Consider the following 24,473-nt stretch of genomic DNA (forward strand, 5'->3'; position numbering starts at 1 on the left):
GAATGGTAGATTTATCTGCTTTTAAAGAATCTCATCATGAATGTTTCCTCCCGACTGAATTAGATTTCAGTTTTGAGGAATATAATAATGATGCCTCAAAAAATGTAGGTCCAGTGTGTGGTCATAGTAGTGATCACACTATTGTTATCCCTACATGGGCTGACGTAGTATCTGGTAAAAAAAGTAGTTGTAGAAAATTGGATTTTATTAATGGTAATAGGCCTAATATGGAACGTTAGAGGGCTTAATAAGCCTGAGAAACTTAGTGAAGTGGGAAAACTCATTAGAGATACCCATGCTGACTTGGTAGGTTTTTCTGAGTCTAAGAAAGAGTCCTTTACTAATACTCAAATTAATTCTATTGAACCACAAAATTATTTCACCTGGAAATGGCTACCAGCTATTGGTACAACATGTGGTATCTTAGTAGGGATCAAGCATGATGGTTTTGATACTGTTTTTGTAGACACCTTACAAATCTATGTTGCTTGCTTAATCAAGGATAAGAGAGATAGTAAAATTTGGAGATTCATTACTATCTATGGGTCAGCATATGATAATCTCAAACTGGATTTTAAAAATGAACTTCACAACACCATGGATGCATGGCTGGGCCCTACCATTATTGAAGGTGATTTCAATCTGGTTAGGAGTAGTGAAGAGAAAAATACTGGCACTGTTAACTTACATTGGGTAGCTCTTTTCAATGATTGGGTGAACAAATATGGCCTGGTTGAATTGAAAAATTATACTAGGAAATATACTTGGGCCAACAACCAAGATAATATGGTGATGGCTAATATTGATAAGGTGTTTATTTCCACCTGTTGGGAAAGCTTATTCCCAACTGTTCAACTCAAAGCTCTTCCTAGGGTGGGCAGTGACCATACCCCCTAGTATATGATACTGGAGCTATCCAGCCTCCTAGAGATAAGTAGTTTAGATTTGAGAAATGGTGGCTGCAGGTGGAGGGCTTTGAGAATATGTTTAAGAAAACTTGGAATAATCCATGTTCCATTATGGAACCTATAGATAGATGGCAATTCAAGATTAGATTGCATAGGATGGTATGTAAAGAGTGGAATGCCAATTATGAGGCCTCCCAGAATAGGAACAAATAGCAGTTGGTTGCTGAGTATGATTTACTAGACATTGAGTCTAAATCAAAGGTGCTCTCCCCACCTTCTAAAGCTCAGATGGATAAGATAGCTCTAGATCTCCAAAATATGTGGAGGCTAGAAGAGATTAAGTCTAGGCAAAGATCTAGGGAGAGAAAGATACCAGAAGGAGGGAGGAATACTGCTTATTTCCATGCTTTGGCTAATCAAAGAAGGAGAAAGAAGCATATTAACATGTTAATTGGGCCAGAGGGCCCTATAGAGGATACTAAAGGGATTATCAAAATTGTTGTAGATTACTACACTCAATTGTTTGGCAGGGAAGAAACCCTAGATATCACTTTAGATGATAATTTCTTGGACCCTTCTAAAAGGTTTCCAATGATCATAATATGAAACTAGAGGCCAATATTACTAAGATGTTAGGAAAGCAGTGTTTGGGTCTTATGCAGAAGGGGCCCCTAGCCCTGATGGCTTTCCCTTTCTCTTCCATCAACATTTCTGGGACACTATTAAGAGTGATCTAGTGTTGATGGTGGATGCTTGGAACAATGATTCTTTAGATTTGTATATATTGAGGTTTTCTCTATTAACTTCAATACCAAAAGAGCCTAATGTTGATACTATTTAGAAATTTAGGCCTACTGCCTTATCCAATTGTAGTTTTAAGATTTTTGCTAAATGTCTAGCTAATCAGTTAGGAGATATTGGGGATGAGATATTTCCCAAAATCAAACTGCTTTTATCAAAGGTAGGTTTATAGTAGAGAGTGTGGTAACAGCTCATGAAATTATTCATGATGCCATGATCAATAACAAAGAGGGTTTTGTCTTTAAGCTAGACTATGAGAAAGCCTATGATAGAATTAGTAAAGAATTCTTGTTGGAAGTTATATACCAAAGGCGTTCTAGCCCAAAATGGATGAAGAAAGTTAAGTCCATTTTATATAAAGGGTCTGTAGGTGTCAGGATTAATGATTATGATGGTGATTTTTTCGAGAATTTTAAATGGTTTAGACAAGGTGATCCTGCATCCCCACTGCTTTTTAACTTGGTAGTAGATGTGTTCAGAAGAATGCTCAACAAAGTGCTAAGAACAAAATGCTGACTGGGTTAATGTCTAATATTTTCCCTCAAGGGATAATCAGTCTACAATATGCAGATGACACTCTCCTATTTTTAGAAAATAACCTTGAGTCTGCAAAAAACTTAAAATGGCTACTGCCCTGTTTTGAGCAAATGTCTGGTTTAATGATTAATTTCCGTAAATGTGATCTAGTCCCTATTAATATCAAAGAGGATGAGGCCCAATGTGTAGCTCAAGCTTTATCTTGTACCGTGGGTTCTTTCCCCCTGAAATATCTTGGTTTCCCTCTTCACCACTCCAAGCTCAGAAGAGAAGACTTGCAGCATGTGGTTGACAAAGTCCTGAAAAGGGCTGCTGGGTGGAGAGGGAGACTGCTAGGTTATGAGAAGAAGCTAATTTTAGTTCAGTCTTGTTTAGCTAGTATCCCCACATACCTAATGAGTATGATAAAGTACACCAAATGGGCTATTAATTTGATCAATTCTCGGATGGCCCGTTGTTTCTGGGATAACTATGAGGGGCACCATAAGTATCACTTAGCTAGCTGGGGACTGCTAGCCGAAAAAGCAATATGGAGGTATGGGGATACCTAATATTGCTAATATGAATCTAAGCCTTCTAGCTGCTTGGATTGATAAATACCAGAAAGGAGATCAGAAGTTGGGGAAGAAAATTATTGATGCTAAGTATAGAACCAACAATCCCAACATTTTCTCCTGCTCTGATACCAACTCCCCCCCCCCTTCTGGAAAGGTGTTCTCTGGGCTGCTAAAGCAACCAAAATGGGATACCAATGGAAGGTGGGGAATGGTAGTCTAAGTTCTAGGAGGATCATTGGTTTGGTTCTTGCAGCTTAGCTATTCAGTTTTGGGATTTATATAGTATTGCTAATGAACATAATCTCCCTATTGCTGATCTTTGGGATGGGGTTAACCTTAAGATCACATTTAGAAGATGTGTAGACAGTAGACTGTTACATCTCTGGTTTCATTTACTTAGCATTGTACAATCAATCAACTTGAATGAGGACGATGATGCTATTATTTGGAAGCTCGAATCTAATGGTAATCATTGGGTTAGATATATGCATGTTGTGGTTAATTTTAAAGGAATTAGCCCTGTTCATGTTCCAAATATCTGGCAGTTATATGTTCCCCCTAACATTCATTTTTTTCTGTGGCTGGTTGCTCATGGTAAGCTGTTAGTTAGGGGAAACTTGATTAAGAGACAACATTTGAATGATCTTACTTGTATATTTTGCTGTGAATATGAGACAACTACCCACCTCTTCTTTGAATGTGACATTGTTGCTGAGGTGTGGAGAAACATTCATATCATAGCTGGGTGTATGCCACAGCCTACTTTTAATAATGTGGTTGATAAGTGGGGGAAACACAAATCTCTGCAGGCTGAGAGTATGATTAGCTCAGCTACCCTCTGGGTTATCTGGAGGTGTAGAAATGATATGTGTTTTAACAGTGCCACCTGGATGGGAGTGTAGGTGATTCAGAGGAGAATTGCATGCTTCTGCAATCTATGGAAGATCCTATGCAAAGGAGCTGCAAGAGAGCACGTGGAGAGGCTCATATCATCTTTGACCTCCGTTGCTGCTCTAGCCAGAGACAGACTGGGGAAGAGGGAGTTGTGGATGCAATATTCTCTGAAGAAGGATGTGAAAGAATGGATGGGTGTGGACAGTAGGGTGCTCCTGGAAGGATGATAAGAAAGATATGTCCAATACTCTGTTGTAGGATGAAAACTATATGTTTCCTCTCTGTATCCATGTTTGAGTGAGCTGTAAGCTTTAGTTTCTACTTTCTGGATCATGCCGAAGGGGATGATTCAATCCTCTCCCACGGGCTGTAATAAGTGTTACTATTGTGGTTTCGTTTTCCAATGGAAATAGAACCGGGGCAAGAGCTCTTTTCTTCTAAAAAGGTTGTAAATTAAAAGCTAACCTAATGCCAGGTGTCGAAAGTAAAATGGAAATAAAAGAAGTATATACAGTAAAAAAATCACTGTTGGGGCGCCTGTGCCCTCGCCAATGAAGCCATGGCCACCTTCCATTTCGTATGATATCGGTCATCGAGAAATGCATTGATACAGGCTTTCACATGGCTCTACTATGCAATGTTTTACAGGGCAATGTACGTGCATGCATAGAGCACATGCTCCATCGATGCTCCGTTCATGCACACACTGAGGGCGTGTTTGGTTGCCGTTTGCTACAGTTCCGGCATCGCATACACTTCTCAACCCAGCGTGGTTGAGCAAAAACAGGCCCTAATACGTCATCTGCAAGTTGTTTGGTTGCCTGCATCTAGTGTCTCTGCATTAGGTAATACGCAAGTGCACTTTGTTTGGTTGCCTGCATTGGCCCAAGCGGCACATGAACACGGCGTTTGGTTGCATACGGCGTACATGTTGTGCTTACCTTGTATCCTAGTTGGTGAGCTTACACACACCTAGCATACCAACGCCACATCACAGCAATGCCGATGAACTGGACGAAGATGATGAAGTTCTTCAGCTTCAGCCCAAACTGACGGTCCACCTTGACACCTCCAACCTTGCCACTGTCAACACTGCCGCCTTTGTGCTTTCGCAGCCAGTCGGAGTAAGCTTGTTCTGCTGCCTGCCTAGTTTTGAACCCTCTATGGTTGTTGTTGCTATACGATGCCACTTGTGCACTGGCTTCTTCCCATGAACTATAAACCCCTGGAACCTTACTGATGAACACGACATACCACTTGCCCTAGCAATGCACAAGGGCAAGAGTTGAAGCAGCAAACCAATGAAGCACACAAGTAGCAAGCAAAGTAGCACACAAACAACAATGGAGTAGAAAAGAAGAAGCAAATCATGCATGATCATACGACATAGCAAGTTCTACCTAGCACTACCTTGGTGTTAACCTACCACCACATTTAAAAGAGGGTGTCGTCCTACCACCGTAAGTTCACCATCAGCGTGAGGGGTTAGTATATACCACCTCACCAAAATATACATACCATCAAATAGTTTTTGAGCCCTAGCTACACAAAATGTACATCGTCGTCGTCGTCGCCGCCGCCATCGCCGTCGAGAATCATGCACGCTCGCAGGCAGCACTACTCTAGCAGTAGTGCTTGTCCAGCCATCTCCTGAGCCACAACACCCTGTGAGTGTCGGCCATGGCAACGAACCCAACACCTGGGCCTTGTTGTCAACCAGGTGGCTGAGAGCTGTCATGAGAGCCTCGTCTTGAAGCCACCCTGGGTCATGACAGCGCCATACAGGTCAGGGTGGACGTCGAGGGGCTTGCACTCCTTGATGGTTATTGCCACCTCCTTCACCGCCTCAGTCATGTTGCAGAAGACATTGATCTCCTCCTCCATCAGGCCTCCTCTCTTTCTCTTCCTATGATGGACGGGGTCAGATGGCTTGTCGAAGGGCTTCACGAAGGGCTTGTCAGGGCCATCAAGGACCTCAACGTCCGGGGTCCCAGGGAAGTCTGGCATGGGAGAACCAAGAGGCTCCCCCGAGCCCATGGCATGCTTCACAGTCACCATACCGAAGGAGAAGATGTGCTGCATCTGGCTGTAGTTCTGTATGGGGTGTGTTGAGGAACTCAACGTCCTTTGAGTGGTCCTAAGAATGAAACACAAGTGTTGTTAGTAGCGATTATGAGTAGGCAATGGTGGATAGTATGAAAAAGAAGGGGCTGTGAGCTAACCGCGACATGGCCAGCGTAGTGCTCTACCTCCAGAACTATGGAGCAAGTGTTCTCATCCCATGACGCGCCGCCAAGGTCTCTCATCTTGGATACTTGGATCCATCGACTTCTCTACTTCCTTAGGTGGTTGTACACCTGGGTGGCAACCTCCTGCCCACAGAACTCGAACACCTGCTTCGCAACGGTGTTCAAGTGCACCTTCTTGAAGCCCTTGTCAGTTCTAAATCCACTATAGATGAGCTCACACATCTTGTTCAGCACGAACGTGGACATGAACGGCTACCACTTCATGTTGTTCGACCTACCATCCTTCTTTACCTTTGCTGCTGCTACCTTGAGTGCAGCAGCAGCAGCAGGAGTTGGCTCAACGAGCACTACTAGCAGATAGAGGGAATCAGACGCGAACACCTTTGAATCATGTGTCATCTCGGACATAGGCTGCGAGTCCTCGACAAACGATGGAGAAAACTGGCTGTCGGACATGACAAGGGCCTGACTAAGATCTTGCGTCTGCGTGGTCATGTCCTACAATCGTAGCACGCATTGACAGTAAGCATAGCACACAACGTACCGGACAACCCATGAAAGCAGGAGCATATATGTACATGGTTCATCACTATCATAGCAAGCACATGCTTCATCGCTATCATACTAAGCATACCGGACAATCTATGAGCAGGAACATACATCTACAACAAACAACATGCTACAAATGGACCACCAATAGCTACAAATCACAGATCTAAGCACGAATCAACACAAGCACAAGGTTGAACTTCAAACTCTACTACTAATCTAGCCTACCACATGCTTGAACATATAGCCCTACCACAAATTGCAACCGCAACATAGCAATCAACCATATCAGCTCACAGATCAGACCACTAATCAACCATGCATCTAGATCAAACCCTAGTTGCAGCTCAGATCTAGGTAGAAGAAACAGAGAGAAAGGGGGATTGAACTCACAAAGGCCATGGCTGCAGCTCAAGGACGAGGGGGGACAGTCGTGAAAGATCAACGTCGGCCGATGAAGGAGCACCGACGCCGTGGACCGCCGGCCGATGAAGATGCGCCGCTTACCTACTCGTCGATGACGATGCGCGTCCACGAAAAAGCTCGAACAGAGGGAGAATGGTGGCGGGAGTTGGGCGGTGAGGGAGGACCTAAATAGGGGTGGACTTGGCCGGAGGTGAGCCAAAATCCTTCCGCCGATTTTTCGGCGATGCGGGCGAGCTCGCGCCATCTCCCTGCTCGCACGAGGGAAGAAGCGCGTCGCCCTTCCCTGCCTCGCCCGAGCCAGGCTCGCGAGCTACTGCCGATTCGGACGTTTTCTTTGGGCCTGGCATAGACGTGCTTTAAGTCTCATGCGATACGAGCCGCACAATGAACGCATGCAACCAAACGGATTCAATCTTTCCCGCACGAATCAGGCTAGGCCATATGCACGCAACCAAACCCGCCCTCGCTGAAGCAGTAGAACCCCGGAGCGACCAACCGGGAAACCTCCCGCGCATGCCTATCCTCTGGCCACCGAGCCGCTCCATCACATGCGGCCACAAGCGTCCAAGACCCCATCGTCTATATAAGCAGCGGTATGGAGCACCATTCTTCTCAGAACCACACACACTCAGCCAAGAGAGCCAGCAGCAGGGAGTGTAGTGAGAGTAGAGTGAGCGAGAATGGGTGGCAAAGCCGCTCTCCTGGTGGCCCTCCTGGCCGTGAGCCTGGTCCTCGAGGCCCAGGCGGGCAGCGGCTACGGCGGCGGGCACCCCCCTTCCCCGACGCCGGTCGCCCCACCCCCCAAGCACGAGAAGCCACCCAAGGGGCACAAGCCCCCTCACCACCACCACCACGCCAAGCCACCGGCCGCTTCCCACGCTCCGGCGCCACCCACCCACGGCCCCCCGACGCCTAAACCTATCCCTCCCGCCCCTAAACCCACACCACCCACCTACGCCCCGATCCCGAAGCCGCCGAAGCCATCTCCCTCGCCTCCGGCCTACCACCCTACGCCCAAGCCTGCACCTCCCACGTACAAACCACCAACCCAGCCTAGGCCCTCACCGCCGGCGCACAAGCCTGCACCTCCCATGTACAAAACACCAACCCAGCCTAAGCCCTCGCCGCCGGCGTACAAGCCAGCCCCCAAGGTCTCACCGCCGGCGTACAAGCCAGCCCCCAAGGTCTCACCACCGGCGTACAAGCCCGCCCCCAAGGTCTCACCGCCGGCGTACAAGCCAGCCCCCAAGGTCTCACCGCCGGCGTACAAGCCCGCCCCCAAGGTCTCACCTCCGGCGTACAAGCCTGTCCCCAAGCCCTCACCGCCGCCGTCGCCAACTCCGCCGGCGCCGAAGCCGACTCCACCGCCCTACAAGCCCCCGACGCCTACTCCTCCGGCGTACAAGCCTCCCACCCCGAGCCCCCCGCCTCCGCCGTACCACCACTAAGAAGATCCACCACTGTCAAGCTGGGAGCCTAGGTACGTGCAAACCACACCAGTCTACATTCTTGCATGCACACACCATTTGTCCGAAGAGCACCAACTAACCAAGTAAACATTTGTGTTTGCAGGATGCGGTCGAGAAGAGTTGTGCGAGCAGGCCAAGAAGAGCCACGTACGTACGGCGTCGTTGATCCTCCTGCGGTGTGTGAGTTGCTGCCGAGCTACTAGGGCCGATCTCTGAGGAGATGGAATAATGCAGATGGCTCCCATTAGTTATCTTACCAGCTTATCATTTGTGTTCGTCCAGTGTTAGCGTCTGTGTTGCTAGTGTCGCAATGTTGCCAGTGTCACTGTAAAACCATTAATCACCACGGAAATGGAAGTAAAAGGTGTTGTTTCCCGTTGCATGTAACGTGATCGCGTCTCTGTTTTGCTGTTCTTCTATCTTCTTGGCCTATGGGTGACGAGATGCGATGTTTGCATGCCAGTGAGTTTACACATAAAATATGTGACGTTGAGTATCACGCTCTGCTCGCACAGGCGCAGCATGCATGCCTGCAAGTCCTGCGGCGCAGTGAGCTACAGTATCTCACACTAGTGTTCTGCAGCATATGCCCATGCGACGCTTAATAAAGAACAGTATAGTAGGTCTCTGCCGTCTAGGTGCATCCCCGCGACCATAGGCACTGGCAAAGGCACAGGCGCACACGCCCCGAGGAATGACATTTATCGGGTGCATGCATGTCTAACTCTAGTGGTTTCATTTAACTAAGAGGGTGCTTGGATACTACTTTTAGTCCCATGACTAAAAGTAGTGGGACTAAAACGTATCCAAACACCCTCTAAAACTTGTTAGCCTCATCCATATTTAAATCCAAATACTAAAGAGACTAAAATCAAGTTATTGAGCATTTATTATCCTCCAAAACCTTCAATTCAGAACTCGCATGTGTTAAAGGAGAGACATTAAATGATGAGAGAGAGGTCTAATACATATTTTAGTAGATTTCCTATGATTAAAATTTTTTAATCTCAAAACTAGTCCTAGCCTCTCTTTAGTCAAGGGTGCTTGGAACTTTAGCCTCTAAAAGAGACTATTTTTAGTCTCTTGGATCCAAGCATCCTCTAAGGCTGGTCATAAAAATCTTAGCGTCCGAAACAATTTTACGTTATAAATGGAAGGTGTCACAGAAGTGATGAGCGGAAGAGAACCGAACCCTAGTACTCCACCTGAATGCGGGGCGCGTGATCTGTTTTTAACTTCATTTTTACGAACTCAGTACTCCTTTCATTTTAAAATAGATGACCCAACTTGGTATTATACAAAATTGGAACTTTATACTCCTTTCATTTTAAAATAGATGACCCAAATAGGAGTACTGTATAAAGTTGGGTTATCTATTTTGAGGTACAATGGAGTAGGTCAGTGTGAAACCTGCGCTGCTGGGGTAGCATGCATGGTGCCAACAGGTCTGACCGAGCCTGGTGAAAGAAGACAAGAAGAACAGTTGGCACAATAAATTAACTTGACATGCTGTGCTTATACTACCAATTTTAATTTCAGTTCAGCTAAATATGGTAATCTATCACACAGATTTGAAAACCTTGATCTTTTGGTATGGCAGACTGTTTTCCTTTTGATGGAAAGCAGACTGTTTTTCTAACAAATGCTTATAGTCATTGTGGTACATACTACTAAGTGAGAATATACGGAGTAGAAGTTTGTTCCATTTAATTATTTTGCACTGGAGACTTCTCATTGAGTTTGAAGTATAAATTCTAATCCTAGGATCAATGTCACAGTTTTTCAAATAGGAACAGTATGGACAAAACGAAGTGCTCCATTTTTCATGTCTGCCTGTTCACACGTACTTCATGGGTTTTCTTGGCCACATGGGTATGTCGATTGGTGTCAGAGATCCGTGGATTTTACTTGAGGCCACCATACACGAAAAGGCACAAAACATGCAAGATAAAAGCTGGAGGAGAAAAGCAAGCGCGGGAACCAAGAAAGGCAAATTATTTTCACGGAAATGATGCTGCTCACAACTTCACAAGGAAAGCGGTTTTGCAATGTCGTTCGTTTTTCGCTCGCGAGAAATTCCTCACCTTCCCGAAACAAGGAAAGAAGTTGACAAGATGGCAAAGATAGAAGGCTAGAGGATGTGATTATCAGTACTAGCACGGCTCTAATGTAACCATTGTTCAACTACCAAGGAGATTTAAGGAGCATGTGCGAGCGGGCGAACATGAGAAAAGACGTAGGAGGGCACTAGCATGGATTTGGTAGGTTCCTGCTGGACGTTAGTACGTTGTTTTGCTCAAGCATTGACTTGATACTACCAATTACCAAATGCATGGTTTGATAATCAGGATTTAGGCCTATATATGTACTAGCACTCTAGCATAAGAAAAACAGTCCCTAATCCCTAGTATCTAGTATCTACAGACGAGAGCAGGATAAACAAAGGAAAGAATGGCGCTTGCAATGTTATCAGGCATAGTATGATTTCCTGAGAGGTGAGATATAAAGGACGGAGCCTTTTGGGAAATTTGATGTACTGTTACGAACCTGAACTTCCAGCTGCAAGCAGCGGGCAATGTACCTACTTACCTTACCTGTGTAGGAGTAGCAAGTAAAAGGGGAAAGAAACTGGTCCAGAGTAGAGCCACCCCCATTAGGGTTTTGAGGCGACACGGTTTCCTGTGAAGAGCAGCTGGCCGAGGACATTGCTGTTCACCCGCTGACCCGCATGACGGAACCAGAAGGATCCAGAAAAGCTACCGTAGAAAACAAATGCTGGATGGCTCAAGAAGTAGGGATCGGAACCGGGTCCATACGAGCTTCTGCCAAGCGAGGCTGTGGAACTTGCTTGCCACACTGATTGCTGCAGATCGAGCTACTGCATCTTAGTATTATACGTACAAAATACTGGTACGGTACAAGTATGAAGTATAGTTTTTTTTTTGAAACGGAGGCAAAAGCTTTGCCTCATCCATTAAATAAGAGAGAATAGAGTTTGTTACAAATCACCCACGACACCACATGGATTATTACAGTATGAAGTATAGTAGTAGCTCGATCCTTCGTCCGGGGAAACTCGGAAGGAGCAGCAGCCTGCCGTGCAGCAACATTCATTCCAGTCATGGGAGCAGTTACATCTAGGAGCCTACTCCCTGCTGTAGGAGTATGAGCAAAAAGCTGGAACAAATTGAAGTGCATGAACCGAGCCAAGGGGCATCATCAATTGAGTCACCGGATTCACGTCGCCGGCCACTGCGCCCGCCGCTGACGAGCAGCAGTAGGCCAGTAGGGCCCCGGGCTTTGACCGTCAGGCAAGGCCATGCATCGCATTTACGCCGACAGCACGGGCGGCGTGTGTTGAATTGAACCCGGCAACTGCAAGCAAGGCGCAAAGCAACAAGAAGAAAACCAGGGCGAGAGGGGCACATGCAGAGGACGCAGGACAGGAGCAATTGATTATGGTTTTGGGAGTGCGATGCGGAGAATGAAACAAGTTCCTCCAAAAGAAAAAGAAAAGGAAAGAAAAAGAATGGCGACAACCAATTAGTACGTAGAGAGAGTTCGGAGGGACTGTGCCCTCCCTTGGATCCACGCTGCAAATGGGCCGCAAAATGGGCGAAGCTGCGACGAGACTTCCGGCGACCACAGTCCACAGCATGGAGTACACTATTTGCAACGTTTTCTATTCCAGACCGATCGCTCGTTTCCCTGCTCATCTGCGTCTAGTTCCTTCCACGATCCATCCTTTGAGCGCGGCTCCGATCATGGATGGTCCCGGCTGCCGACATGGCTACGAATCTACGACCATGTTCGCGCACTGGATGGGCGTGTGCGGTGCCGCCGATGAGTACCGTACCGTACCGACGAACGGCCCAACGTGGTTCGCTCGCCTCGATCTATTGCTTGCTTGTTGCACAGATGCACATGCACTGATGGGCACGCAACATTGTTCCCTGGAAAGAAAGATGGCGCCCATCTGCTCTCATTCTGCACTTTGACAGAGATCAGTCTGCAAGCACACATGCATCCACGAGCCAACTGATTCCGGCGGTGCGATTTGCCTAATCGTTCGGTTCCGAAAGCTTAATAACGCGTGATGCGTCCATCGTGCACACGGAAAGAAAGAAACATCTTTCGCTTTACCCCGGCCGTGTGACCGTGCCTGTATGTACACACAACTGGCTAAGAAGACACTAGGGTGGGTGGATCGGTGTCAGTCTAGCTAAGACACGCCCTCATGCAAGGCTTACAAAGAAAATAGGTGCAGATCTCACCGTCGTGGGAATGCCTAGATCTACCTAACCATCACCGAGCTTATCTTTTTCGGTTGACCGTGCCAGCAGACGATGCCGTTTTCATGAGGGGTTGGGTTCGTCCGGTTCCGCCTAATCTTAACCAGACATCTACTGCACATCACATGCCTTGAAGCATAGCCATTTAGTACAACGGACAATATGCTTTTTCGACATGGACAGCGTTGCAGGAGCAGGTAGAAAATTTGACTCGTAAGAAAACTGGCCTTGGTGGATTTGGAAGGCTTTAAATTACGGTTCTAATGTTTCCTCCTAATAATTTGGATCAAATCAGAATTGACAGTGCGCTTCGTCCAACAAATGAGGTACCTAGCAGCTTTTTTCAGCCAACTTCACAGTAATTAGATTCGCCAAATGCCATTGTAAACTTGAGAAGAATGAGCCACCTCATGGAAAATAACAAATTCACAAAATCGCCGCATATGCCAAAATTTAGTAGCAAATGTAGCTTTCATAAGCCTATGTAAGTGAAGCAAGGCTGAGCAACAGCCAGTAACAAAATGAACTACTGTTACTCAAACCTCTGTGATCACCATCTTCCAAAGGGGCATAATATCATGAGTCAAACGAAAATTCTTGTCTGCCCACCGGACGTCTTTTGCGTGGATTGGTTTCGCCCAGACTACCGACAAAAGCCCTCCCGCTGTCCCGCAACCGGAGAATTCTTCCGTCCAAAAGAGAGCTACGATGTCAAAGCCCACACTGCGTAGTTTGGTCCAAGCACACCAACCCACAGCTGCCGCGAAGACAAACAAGTCTTTTAAGGTCCAAGCCCACTAAAAAGGCAGGAATGTTTTTTTTTCTTCTTTTTTGCGGATGCAAAAAAAGAAAAAAATATCTAAAAAATGCAAGAAAAGAAAAGAAAAGAATGAGTGCCCATTCCTTCAGAGAAAAACCATTTTACATATTACTCCATCTGTTATAAAATATAAAATGTTTTGGATATTTCAATATAGACTATATACGGACTGAAATGAGTGAATAAATAAACTAAAATGCGTCTATACATGCGAATCACAAAAAGTTAAAACATATTATAATAGTGAACGGGGAAGTAATAATATTTATGTGGACACTTGCAAAGAGCAAGCCGAAATAACTAACGCACCAAACGAATTAGTTAACAATGAATTTTATTCACCAGCTAAGAGGTGTTTTGGACATATCGCCAAAATGCATTGACGATGCTTTTAAAAAAACGACATTACTACTTGACACAATGATGACAAAACACATATTCAACACCAAAGCCACATCAAAGTAATGAAACACTGATTTTTTTTTACCGATAATCTTGCCCACTACCTATGTTCCATCTTGAAATGGCCCCCCTTCCAGGCAGAGGTAATCGTTACCGCTGAAAATGGTCAAAATGATTTTTCTTTTTGGAACTCCTCTTGGGTGGATGGCCTACGACCAAAAGATATGGCTCCCACCATTTTTGCCGTCTTTAAAAGGAAGTTTTTGAATGTTCATGAGACCCTACCTAATAATAGGTGGGTGGATCAAGTCGACACATTCAATGGCCTCTCCATGCAACAATTATAGAAGTTCGCCTTCTTGTCGAGCTACACGTCTAATGTTCACCTTTCTAATAAGTAGTTTGACTCCATCTCTTGGAAGGTGCCCCCTCTCGGAACTACTCCGTGACCTCAGCATACAATGCCCCATTCCTCACGATAATTCCATCCAACATGAAGCACAACATTTGGAAATTAACCCTCCCCCTCCGCCCCAAATGCAATATCTTTGCTTGCCTCAGTAATCAAAATAGAGCTTTGATGGTGCATCACCCAGCCAAATGCGGGTGGCCCAACTGCGACCAATGCCCTCTTTGCAACTGCGTCCCAGAGACGGGGACACACATGATCTTTCAATGATGCTTATCCATACACATTTGGAACATGGTGAAGGATTGGTTTGGCATTCATATGCTTGACATCGCCTCCTGGAATGCATTCGTCGACGTCAAGTCCTTGTGGGACTCTATCATACACCATGACATTTCTAGGCACAAGGCGATGGCTCCCGTTGCCATGTTGGTCACGTGGAGAGATTTGGAACAAGCGTAACTCGCGTGTTTGTAACCACAAGCAGACCCCTCCACCGATCTTCATCCGATGCATCTGTCATGAGGCCGCCTTGTGGGTTGCGGTCGGGGCTAAGCATTTGGGTATTGTCATGCCAGAAGAGTAGGCACTTTCCTTCTTTTTTCGCACTCACATAATCGTTCTGTAACGCACTCTTCTTAATTAATGAATCTGGCAAACCTTTTGCCACTTTTAAAAAGAAAGAAAAGAAAAGAAAACACACATTTGAGTGTTGTATCAAAAAGAAAGATTTATAGGAACTAATCGAGATTCCAATGCGAGGTTGGGAGCTCTTATTTGAGGTAAACATGTGTTGCAAGTAGGCATGACAGTTCACTTCTCCTCTATTCTTAAGTGGTTGCAATCCAGAGCCTAATTTTTAATGCATGCAAGCCTTCTACATCAATAAATCATGGATATCTACTATGTCATTGGAGGCTATCTCATTATAATTAATCCTCGTAATTATCCACATCATTAGTATACTATTCTTTATATGTTTTGAAAGTGCTAGTTATTGACTAGAGGGGAGGTGAATAGGGAATTTTTATGAAAGTCTTCGAAACAAGCAATGTCTTTGAAGACGTGAAACTAAAATAGCAACTAAACATGATACAGTGGAAGATAAACTACACTAGACATGCTGACATGTCTACAACAATTGAGGTGAAATGCGAAGACAAACAACAGTTAGGTAGAATAGAGAAGTTAATGAAGATAGTGTGAAGACAACGATGTAAACAGAGGGAATGTCTTCACGCAATGTCTTCGGATAGAACGAGCAAGCAAAGGCTTCACAAAACTAAACAGTAAGTAAAGGAGTGAAGTGATAGAAACCAGTTGCTCGAAGAAGACACGTGATTTGTTTGACCAGTTCCAACTGCTGTGATGGTTGTACGTCTGGTTAGGGAGGCTGAGATTGAACTCAGAAGACCTAGTATTCACCTTATTCCCCTTGAGGTAGGACCCGCAAATCTCGCCCAATCACTCGGGTAAGTCTTCAAGGTAGACTTTCAAACCTTCACAGACTTCGTTCACCGGCAATCCACAATGACTTTTGGATGCTTAGAACGTGACGCCTGGCCTGTTGCAAGATCACAGTCTTCAAGTGTAACAAGTCTTTGATTCACACGGAACAGAAAGGCTTCAGTGATGCTCACTCACTTTTGAGTTCTGTGTGTTTTGGGTTTGTCCTCACAAAGATTCTCTCTCAAAGGCTTCAAAGGTGGGTTGCTCTCAAAGGATAATAGTCGTGCAGTAACTCGAAGCAGCCACCAACTTATGGTGGAGGAGGTGGGCTATTTATAGCCAGGAGGCAACCCGACATGATATGTTTGAAATGGCCTTGGGTCATTTGGCAATCGACATGTGTCCAACGGTTGGATTTCAATCACACACGGCAACTTTACTTGAGCTCGAAGTAAAGCTAACTCACCCAACTCAGAAAGAGATTTCCTCTCATTGTCTTCATTGGAAGACATGTGATTTTAGGCTGAGCATCATGTCAGTTTTCTGACTTTGTTTACCTCGACCCTACTTAGCAATGTGGCGGTTACTATAACTCAAGAAAAAAGAAAATGAAACTACCAAAAGACTATGTCTTCGCGCTCCATTGTCTTCAAGCGGAAGTCTTCGTGTTCCATTTGTCATCAACATGAATGTCTCCACGAACCACCATTATCTTCAGTGTCTTCATACATTTTTAGGGTCATCTTTGATGAGTAAACCAAATCTATAGGGACTTCTACTTGTGTTCTCCTGTGAATCTCAAAAACACATTAGTCCCTCAACCAATTTTGTCGTCAATACTCCAAAACCAACAAGGGATGACACTAGATGCACTTACATGTTCCATGTCAACGTGTGGGATATCTTCCGGTAATAGTTATAGGGATGATATTCTAATTAGTTCGGCACATATTTGAATAGAGTACCATCTGGAGTATCATGGCCAAATTTGGTCTCACTAAGCCATCAAGGGCATCTCTAGCAGATCCCTCATCTTGTAATCTCAAATCATATCTTCTATAAAACAACTATATTTTAGCGGGGTTAAACCTGTTTTCATCTAGCAGACCCCCAAAGCTTAATCCCCAAACACACCTGATTCCACATGGAAGCCTCTCTTCATTTTATTGTCCCTTCTTCCTCCTTTTTTTCTTCCTTCGATGTAGTTAAAGGCTGCAAACGAGTCAAGTTGGATTAGACTCAGCTCAACTTATATTAAAATTCGAGCAATCTCAAACCGAGCGAAGTTCAAGGTTTCAGTCGCCAAACCGGAATTTTTTCCTCATACATAGCTTTTGGGGATCTGCTAGAGATGCCCTTAAAAGCTTGCTACGGAGCATTTGCAATTTTTGAGCAATTTCTTATACGCAATTTTTTCTAGCCTCTCCTATACGCAATTAAGCGGGAAATTTCTGAAGTATTCTACAGCATGGAAATTGGAGCCCCATGCAACACGGCCCAGTCGGCGCTCCGCCGCTCCCAATTCTACGGATGGTCCTTTCTAGTTTGTCCGAAGTCCAAGCACCAAGATAGTGGGTTTGGTCAGAGGTGGACAACGAGCAAACAAGGCAGACTTCCGTTTCAAATCTCCGCTATATAAGGCGCCAAATGGAGGAGCAACGGAGGCAAACCAAGCAGCGACGAGTACGTAGATCAAGATGGCGTCGCCCTTCTCCTCGCTCTTGCAGCGACGCTCCTGCCCTACTGCAGCGCCACTGCCTCCTCGCCGGTCGCAGCTCCGGCTCCGGCTCCCTACGCTGATGGTGCATCCCCGCCTTACGGCGCCTTCCTGCTGGCCCCGGCTGCCTATGCCGAGGCACCAACGACGGCGCACCATGCACCTGTACTTGGGAAGGATCACCACCATGCCAAGCCGCCGGCCGAGCCACCGGCATTCCGCAACGCATCTGAGCACGGGAAGCATCACCACCATGATAGCTCGCCCGTGGTGGCACCGGCGCCATACCACAACAATGCATCCGAGCACAAGCACCATGGCCACCTCGGCCACGGCAATGCAACTGAGCACAAGCACCATGGTCACCTCGGGCACCACCAACAGCACCACGAAGCTCCACCTCCCGCTCACAATGCACCGCCGCCTCATTTGCCGCCACCTGCTTATCAGTCACCACCGCCGCCTGCTCACCATTTGTCGCCGCCTGCCCACACTTCGCCGCCGCCCCCGGCACACCACTCGCCACCCCCTGCTCACCCTTCACCGCCGCCCCCGGCACACCACTTGCCACCCCCTGCTCACCTTTCGCCGCCGCCCCCGGCACACCACTCGCCACCCCCTGCTCACCATTCACCACCTCCCCCGGCTCACCACTTGCCACCCCCTGCGAACCATTCGCCGCCGCCTCCGGCTCAACAATCGCCGCCACCACCTGCTCACCATTCGCCGTCGCCCCCGGCACACCACTTGCCACCTCCGGCTCAACACTCGCCGCCACCACCTGCTCACCATTCGCCGTCGCCCCCGGCACACCACTTGCCACCTCCGCCTCCATCCCATTATCCGCCGCATGTTCCGACACCTCCGGGGCATAAGCACCCAACGCCACCCCTGGCTCATCATGGTAAAGCACCGCCGCCACCGCCACGCCGCCATGGGAAATTCCCGCCACCAGCACGATCCGGGTACTCGGCGGCGGCACCATCGCCATCTTACTACGGTGCGGATGCACCATATACCAACTAAGCCAAGCTTGGTAAGCCTCGGTATCACGGTGTTCGTCACGTTCCAAACAGAGTGTCGCCTCCGTGGTATCTATGGTGGAAGGGCCAAGATAAGCATGTAACTGAAGTAAGCTCAAGACCGCAAGTGATCAAAAGCCCATTCACGACTTTCGGAGGGCGTCACTTGCTTCTAGTAATATTTTGCTTTCTAAGTTCCCCAGAGGAAGCTACTGAATAAAGTGGGTATTTTATGTGCAGTCGTATCGTTTGATCTAAATTTGTAATATTGTTTCCTTTCACCGTCACAAAAATAAATGTTTGTTATGTCAGCCTGGCAGGGTCTTGTGTCAAAACAAACGTTTCTATTGCTCTTACCTTATTGATGACATTGTGGTTAACATATGTTTGTTTCAAACCATATCTTAGTGATTTTGGGATAAGCACAAACAAAGCTCGGCTCCTTGAGCATGTATGCTACTCGATCATTGTTTTAGTCGACCGTTGCTTCGATCTCTTTGCCTTCTCCCTCGGTCTAGGCATATCATGTTGATCCTACATGACTTTGCTTTTACCGGCGTGAACCTTTGCATGTGTCAAGGTTGATATGTGCATCTTAGTCATGCGGAGATCGACTATGTATTTGCTGTGTTTGTATTTCCATGATACCTCATTGCAGAGGTGGATCCAGGAATTAAACTTAGCCAGGATGTGGTCTTTTTCCCCACAAATGCAAGTCTAGTCAACCACAACTAATGGAACTCAATTACTAAGAACATAGAAAATATATGAAACAAAACCCTCGTGGAATGACCTACAATATCAAATCATCTCTTCTCTTACTTAAACGTAACATTCTACCGTCCAATTTCCTCTTCAATCGTCTACCCACCACACTCAAATCTCTAAAAGAACCGGACGCTTGAACAATCGCAAAACAATCTAAGAAAACCATGGTCAGCCAGTGCACAATTGCCCAAGCGCACGATTGGCCCTGAGATCCACCCCTCAGTCTTCCATATCCCTGCCATGATCCTAAACCGCTGCAAGCTGCCTTCGTTGTTGTCGTGCAAAATCCTCCCACCGCGTGCGACATTCACTTAACCACCGACGTGTCAGATCCTCCCATCGTGCTCCACCTTCACCGCCTCACCTCGGCGCCACCATGTGCAATCGTCCCACTCCGTCCACTTGGGGCAGGGCCAGCCCATCACGTGATCACGCTCGTTGGCGTCAACTCAAGGGGGCAAAACGTTGTGCCGCCTCCCAACACCAATGGTTAGGAGAGCAGCGACTCTGCAACATGCCACCATGCAGGGATCAGGAGTATTATGCATTTCCTCGACGCCGTGCTGTTGCAGCCAGTTCTCGCTAGCACAATGTTGTCAATATTAGTTTTGTACCGTTCAGTCCCGCAAATGTGTCATTTCTGTCATATAGCATGCATGGTTTAGTACAGTACTTTCAAATAATTACCCTGTTTTCTATGAATCAGATTCATGAAGCTCTAATGGAGAAAGAAGTTTCAGTCCAACCTCACTAGCCGCCTACCCTTGTCGTCGATAACTCTTGTGCTCACTTTGTCCTGAAGATAGCAGGTGCTAAATTTCTGTCAGGACACAAATATCATGTCATGACATAGCTAAAATCCATTTCTCATGTGTGAAGCATACACACAAAAGTATGATACGTCTTTTATTTTATAACCCGATCTATGGTGGAAGGGCCAAGATAAGCATGTAACTGAAGTAAGCTCGAGACCGTTATACACGCGCAAGTGATCAAAAGCCCATTCACGAGTTTCGGAGGGCGTCACTTGCTTCTAGTAATATTTTGCTTTATAAGTTCAACAGAGGAAGCTACTGAATAAAGCGGGTATTTAATCTAAAGTCGTATCGTTTGATGTAAACTTGTAATATTGTTTCTTTCCACCGTCACAAAAATAAATGTTTGTTATGTCAGCCTGGCAGGATTCATGTCAGGTCAAAACGAACGTTTCTGTTGCTCTTACCTTATTGATGAATATTGGGGTTAACATATGTTTGTTTCAAACCACATCTGTTTTACGATCTTAGTGATTTTGGGACAAGCACAAACAAAGCTCGGCTCATTGAGCATGTATGTTACTCGATCATTGTTTTCGTCGACCGTTGTTTCGATCACTTTGTTTTCTCCATCCGTCTAGGCATAACTTTGATCTTATATGACTTTGCTATTGCCGGCGTGAACCTTTGTATGCGTCAATATTGGATGTGCATGTTAGTCATGCAGAGGTCGACTATGTACTTGTGTTTGTATTTCCATGATACTTCATTGCAGTGGCAGATCCAAAAATTGAACTTAGTCAGGTTAAACATTTGAGGTCTTTTTTTTTGCAAATGCCAGTCTAGTCAACGAAAAGTAATGGAACTCAACTGTTAAAGAACATGGAAAATATATGAAACAAAACCCTCGTGAAATGACGTATAATATCAAATCATCTCCTCCCTTACTTAAAAAGAATGTAACATTCTTTCGACCAACTTCGCCTTCGATAGTCTACCCACCACACCCAAATCTCTAAAATAACCAGACGCTTGAACAACCGGTTTTGCGCTGCAATTGCCCCTGAGATCCACCCCCCAGTCTTCCATATCCCCGCCCACGATCCTAAATTGCTGCAAACTACCTTCATCGCTGCCGTGCAAATTCCCAGAAAAAAAACACACACAGAGAGGAAAGACCCAGTTCAGGGAAGGAACCTTCCCAAAACCGTGGGAGGAAGGCACACAAAAAAGTGTATGTGGGTCGGCCATTATGTTATGCTACAAAGGTTTGGGTAGGCCTGGGGTGTGCGTTTCTACGCTACCCCCTGCATGCGTAGAGACTAGGAGATGCCACATGCAGTGTCTAACGACATGGCCACCCCCCTGGTATGTCTCCCGGGAGCTCCTAATCATCGCTTAGGTCGAGGGATATCGTGCAAACGGTCACCCCACTGTCATGCATTGTGGTCCGGCCCATTGCAGACACAGGTGCCCATGTTTTTTTCTTTTTTCCTTTTCTTTTCCCTTTTTGCTTCCTTAAAAAATTAGGGAAAGCATAAAATGTTTGTGATTTTTAAAAAAAGCCCGCGTATTCAAAAGATGTTCATGAATTTAAAAAATGTCCGCGAATTCATAAAATGTTTATTAAATCATAAAATGTTTGTGCATTCAAAAAAAATGTCCATGTATTCAAAAGATGTTGGCGAATTCACAAACTCAAAAAATTCATAGGTTCAGAAAATATTCTTGAATTCAGAAAATGTTCATGATTTTGAAAAATATATTCGCGGATTCAAAAAAAGTTCATGATTCTGAAAAAATGTTGAAAAAATTTAAAAATAGAAGAAAAATAAAAATAAATAGGTGGAGAAAAGAAGAAGAAAATATGAAAAGAAAAACCTGAAGAAAACAACAGAAAAGCGAAAAAAAATTGTTCTACATCCTTTCCAGAACCGGTGGAAAACACATGAAACTATCGAACTGGGCCGGGCCAATATGGTGCGTGCGGTCGGGGGAGGGTACGCGTTATCTGACTATGCCTCGACCTATGCATTAATTAGGATCCGCCATTTCTCCCGGCTCCGGTGAAGGAGCTCTCCTATTGGCTATTGGGCTGGGCTACAACATTTATATAGGCTCACTTAAGCCCATTCAATCCTTTCTTCCTCTTTCTTAATTGTTCGCTGGGTTCGGAACGCCACGTTTGATTTGACCAATGCCATGACCAAAATTGTATCAAACTTGGTCCCCCCCCTCCCCCGGCGAATTGTTGATCCGAGGTTGGGGGCACCCTACACCACCCCGCCGGCGACCCATGGCGGCTGCCCCAGCTCACCCCTATGGTGGATTCCTCACTGCTTCATTGTGAGTTTAAAAAAGTGTTCTTTGTTGTCAAGAAAAAAAACGTGCAGTGAGGCCGACGAACGTCAGTCTTCTTTCCTCATGGGCAGGAAGCACACCAGCAGCGTGCGTTGCGTGATTACCGAACGGGGAGCTTTTTCTAACCCACAGGCCACGGCCAGAAACCAGGTCGTGTGGACCGTGCTGGTGGCAAGCTAGTACGCTACCGAGAGATGAACTAATGACCACATGTTGGAGTCTATATTGCACGATCCATTGCACTTGACACATTGGCACCCAACATTGTTCCCTGGAAAGATGACTCCTTTGCAGTGCTGCACCTCCTGACGGAGATCATCACACCTACATCCATCAGTGAGATGATTCCAGCGTAGGTTGCCTATAAGTGCGAATGACATGTTTTTTCTGTATTATGCATTTGTACAAAACTACTGGCTAAGAGCATCTACAACCGGGCATCTCAAACATGATAAAGATCTTTTTTTTATTCATAACCTTTCTATTGGAACCAAGATCGGGCTTGGTATAGTTACAAGGTTTCCGTTCTATTTAACTAACACTAACTGAAACTAATCGGGCACGAGCAGGCGGAGTCTGAAGCGCTATTCGCCGAACTCGACGCAGAGATAGAGACGGAGGAGGCTGGAGCGGAGCAGCCGGAGCTACAGCTGCCGCCCATGCTGCCAGAGCCGGGCACGGAGATCATAGACATCTTCGACGACGAGTAGCTAGATGATCGACATAGTATGTAGATTTCTTTTAGTTTGCATGTCTTTAGGCCAACTCCACTGCGACCCTATCATGTCCGGATGCGTCCGTTTTGGGTAGAACGGACGAATAGCGCGGCCCAACGGGTGACCCCAAACGAACAAATGTCTGGATCTCGTCCATTTTCGACCCATCCCTGACCCAAACTTGCGCCGAGTTTGGGGTGAAACAGACATCCCGTAGACGGGGTCGACGCACGCCCTTGTCCCCCCCGTGACCCGCCTGTCGGGGACACTAGCAGTCCCTTCGCTTCCAACGCCTCCACCCCCTCTTCCCGCCCCACCCCACCGCCGGCGCCACCACTATTCTCCAGCCGCCTCCTCACTGCACACCCCCTGGCCGTCCATACCAAACCACATCTCGACATGGCCGCCACCACGCCCACGCTTTCGCTGTAGTTTTGGTCGTTGATTGGAGGAGATTTGGCCGTCGCCATCGTAGCCGGTGACAGAGGGGATACGACCGTCGGCGACGTACCACAGCGGCCACCGCAGCTTCCGACGAGTGCTCCAGAGCGGCCAGTAGTCGGCCGCCAACCACCCCTGCTGCATCGAGGTGATCACCGCGACCTCTTTGCCACCACGACCGCAAGGTGTTCAATACTTTGCCCACAAAGGTATGGACCGTGGAGATGAATTTTTCTTCCACCACTTCATTTATTCATCGGACGATTCGTCGTCGGATGATGAAGATCTTGTGGTGGCTACACTGGTCATTCCCGACCACATTGAACGGCAGTTTCCTCGATACAGGGGGTCACTCCCTGGCCGTGCTCCCAACCTGAACCGCAACAGGGAGAGAGGTCACGCCCTCCTTTATGCCGATTACTTTGCGAACACCCTTCTCTTCAAGCCGGATAAATTTCGTCGCCGTTTTCATATGGCAAGGCATCTGTTCAATCGTATCCGAGAGGGAGTGGTTGCTCATGACCCATACTTCGAGTGCAAGACGGATGCCTTGGCAAGCTTGGATTCTCCTCTTACCAGAAATGCACCGCGGCCATCCGCATGCTTGCATATGGAATTCCAGGCAATCTGGTGGATGAGTATATGCGTATGAGTGAGACCACATGTCTGATGTCACTGTACGAGTTCTGCCAGGCCGTGGTGGCAGCGTTTGGCCCTGAGTACTTGAGGGAGCCAACTGTCGCTGATACAGAGAGATTGTTAGCGACCAACGCAGCTAGAGGCTTTCCAGGCATGCTTGGCAGCATAGATTGTATGCACTGGAAGTGGAAGAACTGTCCATTTGCTTGTCAGGGCCAGTACAAGGGGCATGTCAAAGCGTGCACTGTCATATTAGAAGCGGTAGCTTCGCAGGATCTTTGGATATGGCATT

General features: G+C 46.5%; 2 protein-coding genes across 2 annotated transcripts; both read left to right on the plus strand.

Moving 5' to 3' along the window:
- The first annotated feature begins 7,522 nt into the window (after positions 1–7,522).
- On the plus strand, positions 7,523–8,777 carry LOC123189186 (extensin). Its single transcript, XM_044601533.1, has 2 exons — positions 7,523–8,401; positions 8,494–8,777. Exon 1 carries the CDS (start codon positions 7,602–7,604, stop codon positions 8,367–8,369), a length of 768 nt encoding a protein of 255 aa, XP_044457468.1. The 5' UTR covers positions 7,523–7,601; the 3' UTR covers positions 8,370–8,401; positions 8,494–8,777.
- An 8,453-nt stretch (positions 8,778–17,230) lies between these two features.
- LOC123191725 (extensin-1-like) lies at positions 17,231–18,812 on the plus strand. The gene is made up of 2 exons (XM_044604352.1): positions 17,231–17,295; positions 17,416–18,812. The coding sequence occupies exons 1-2, from the start codon at positions 17,231–17,233 to the stop codon at positions 18,503–18,505; spliced, it is 1,155 nt and encodes a 384-aa protein (XP_044460287.1). The 3' UTR covers positions 18,506–18,812.
- The last annotated feature ends 5,661 nt before the right edge of the window (positions 18,813–24,473 follow it).

Source organism: Triticum aestivum, chromosome 2A, assembly GCF_018294505.1.
Source record: "Triticum aestivum cultivar Chinese Spring chromosome 2A, IWGSC CS RefSeq v2.1, whole genome shotgun sequence".
Taxonomy (NCBI): domain Eukaryota; kingdom Viridiplantae; phylum Streptophyta; class Magnoliopsida; order Poales; family Poaceae; genus Triticum; species Triticum aestivum.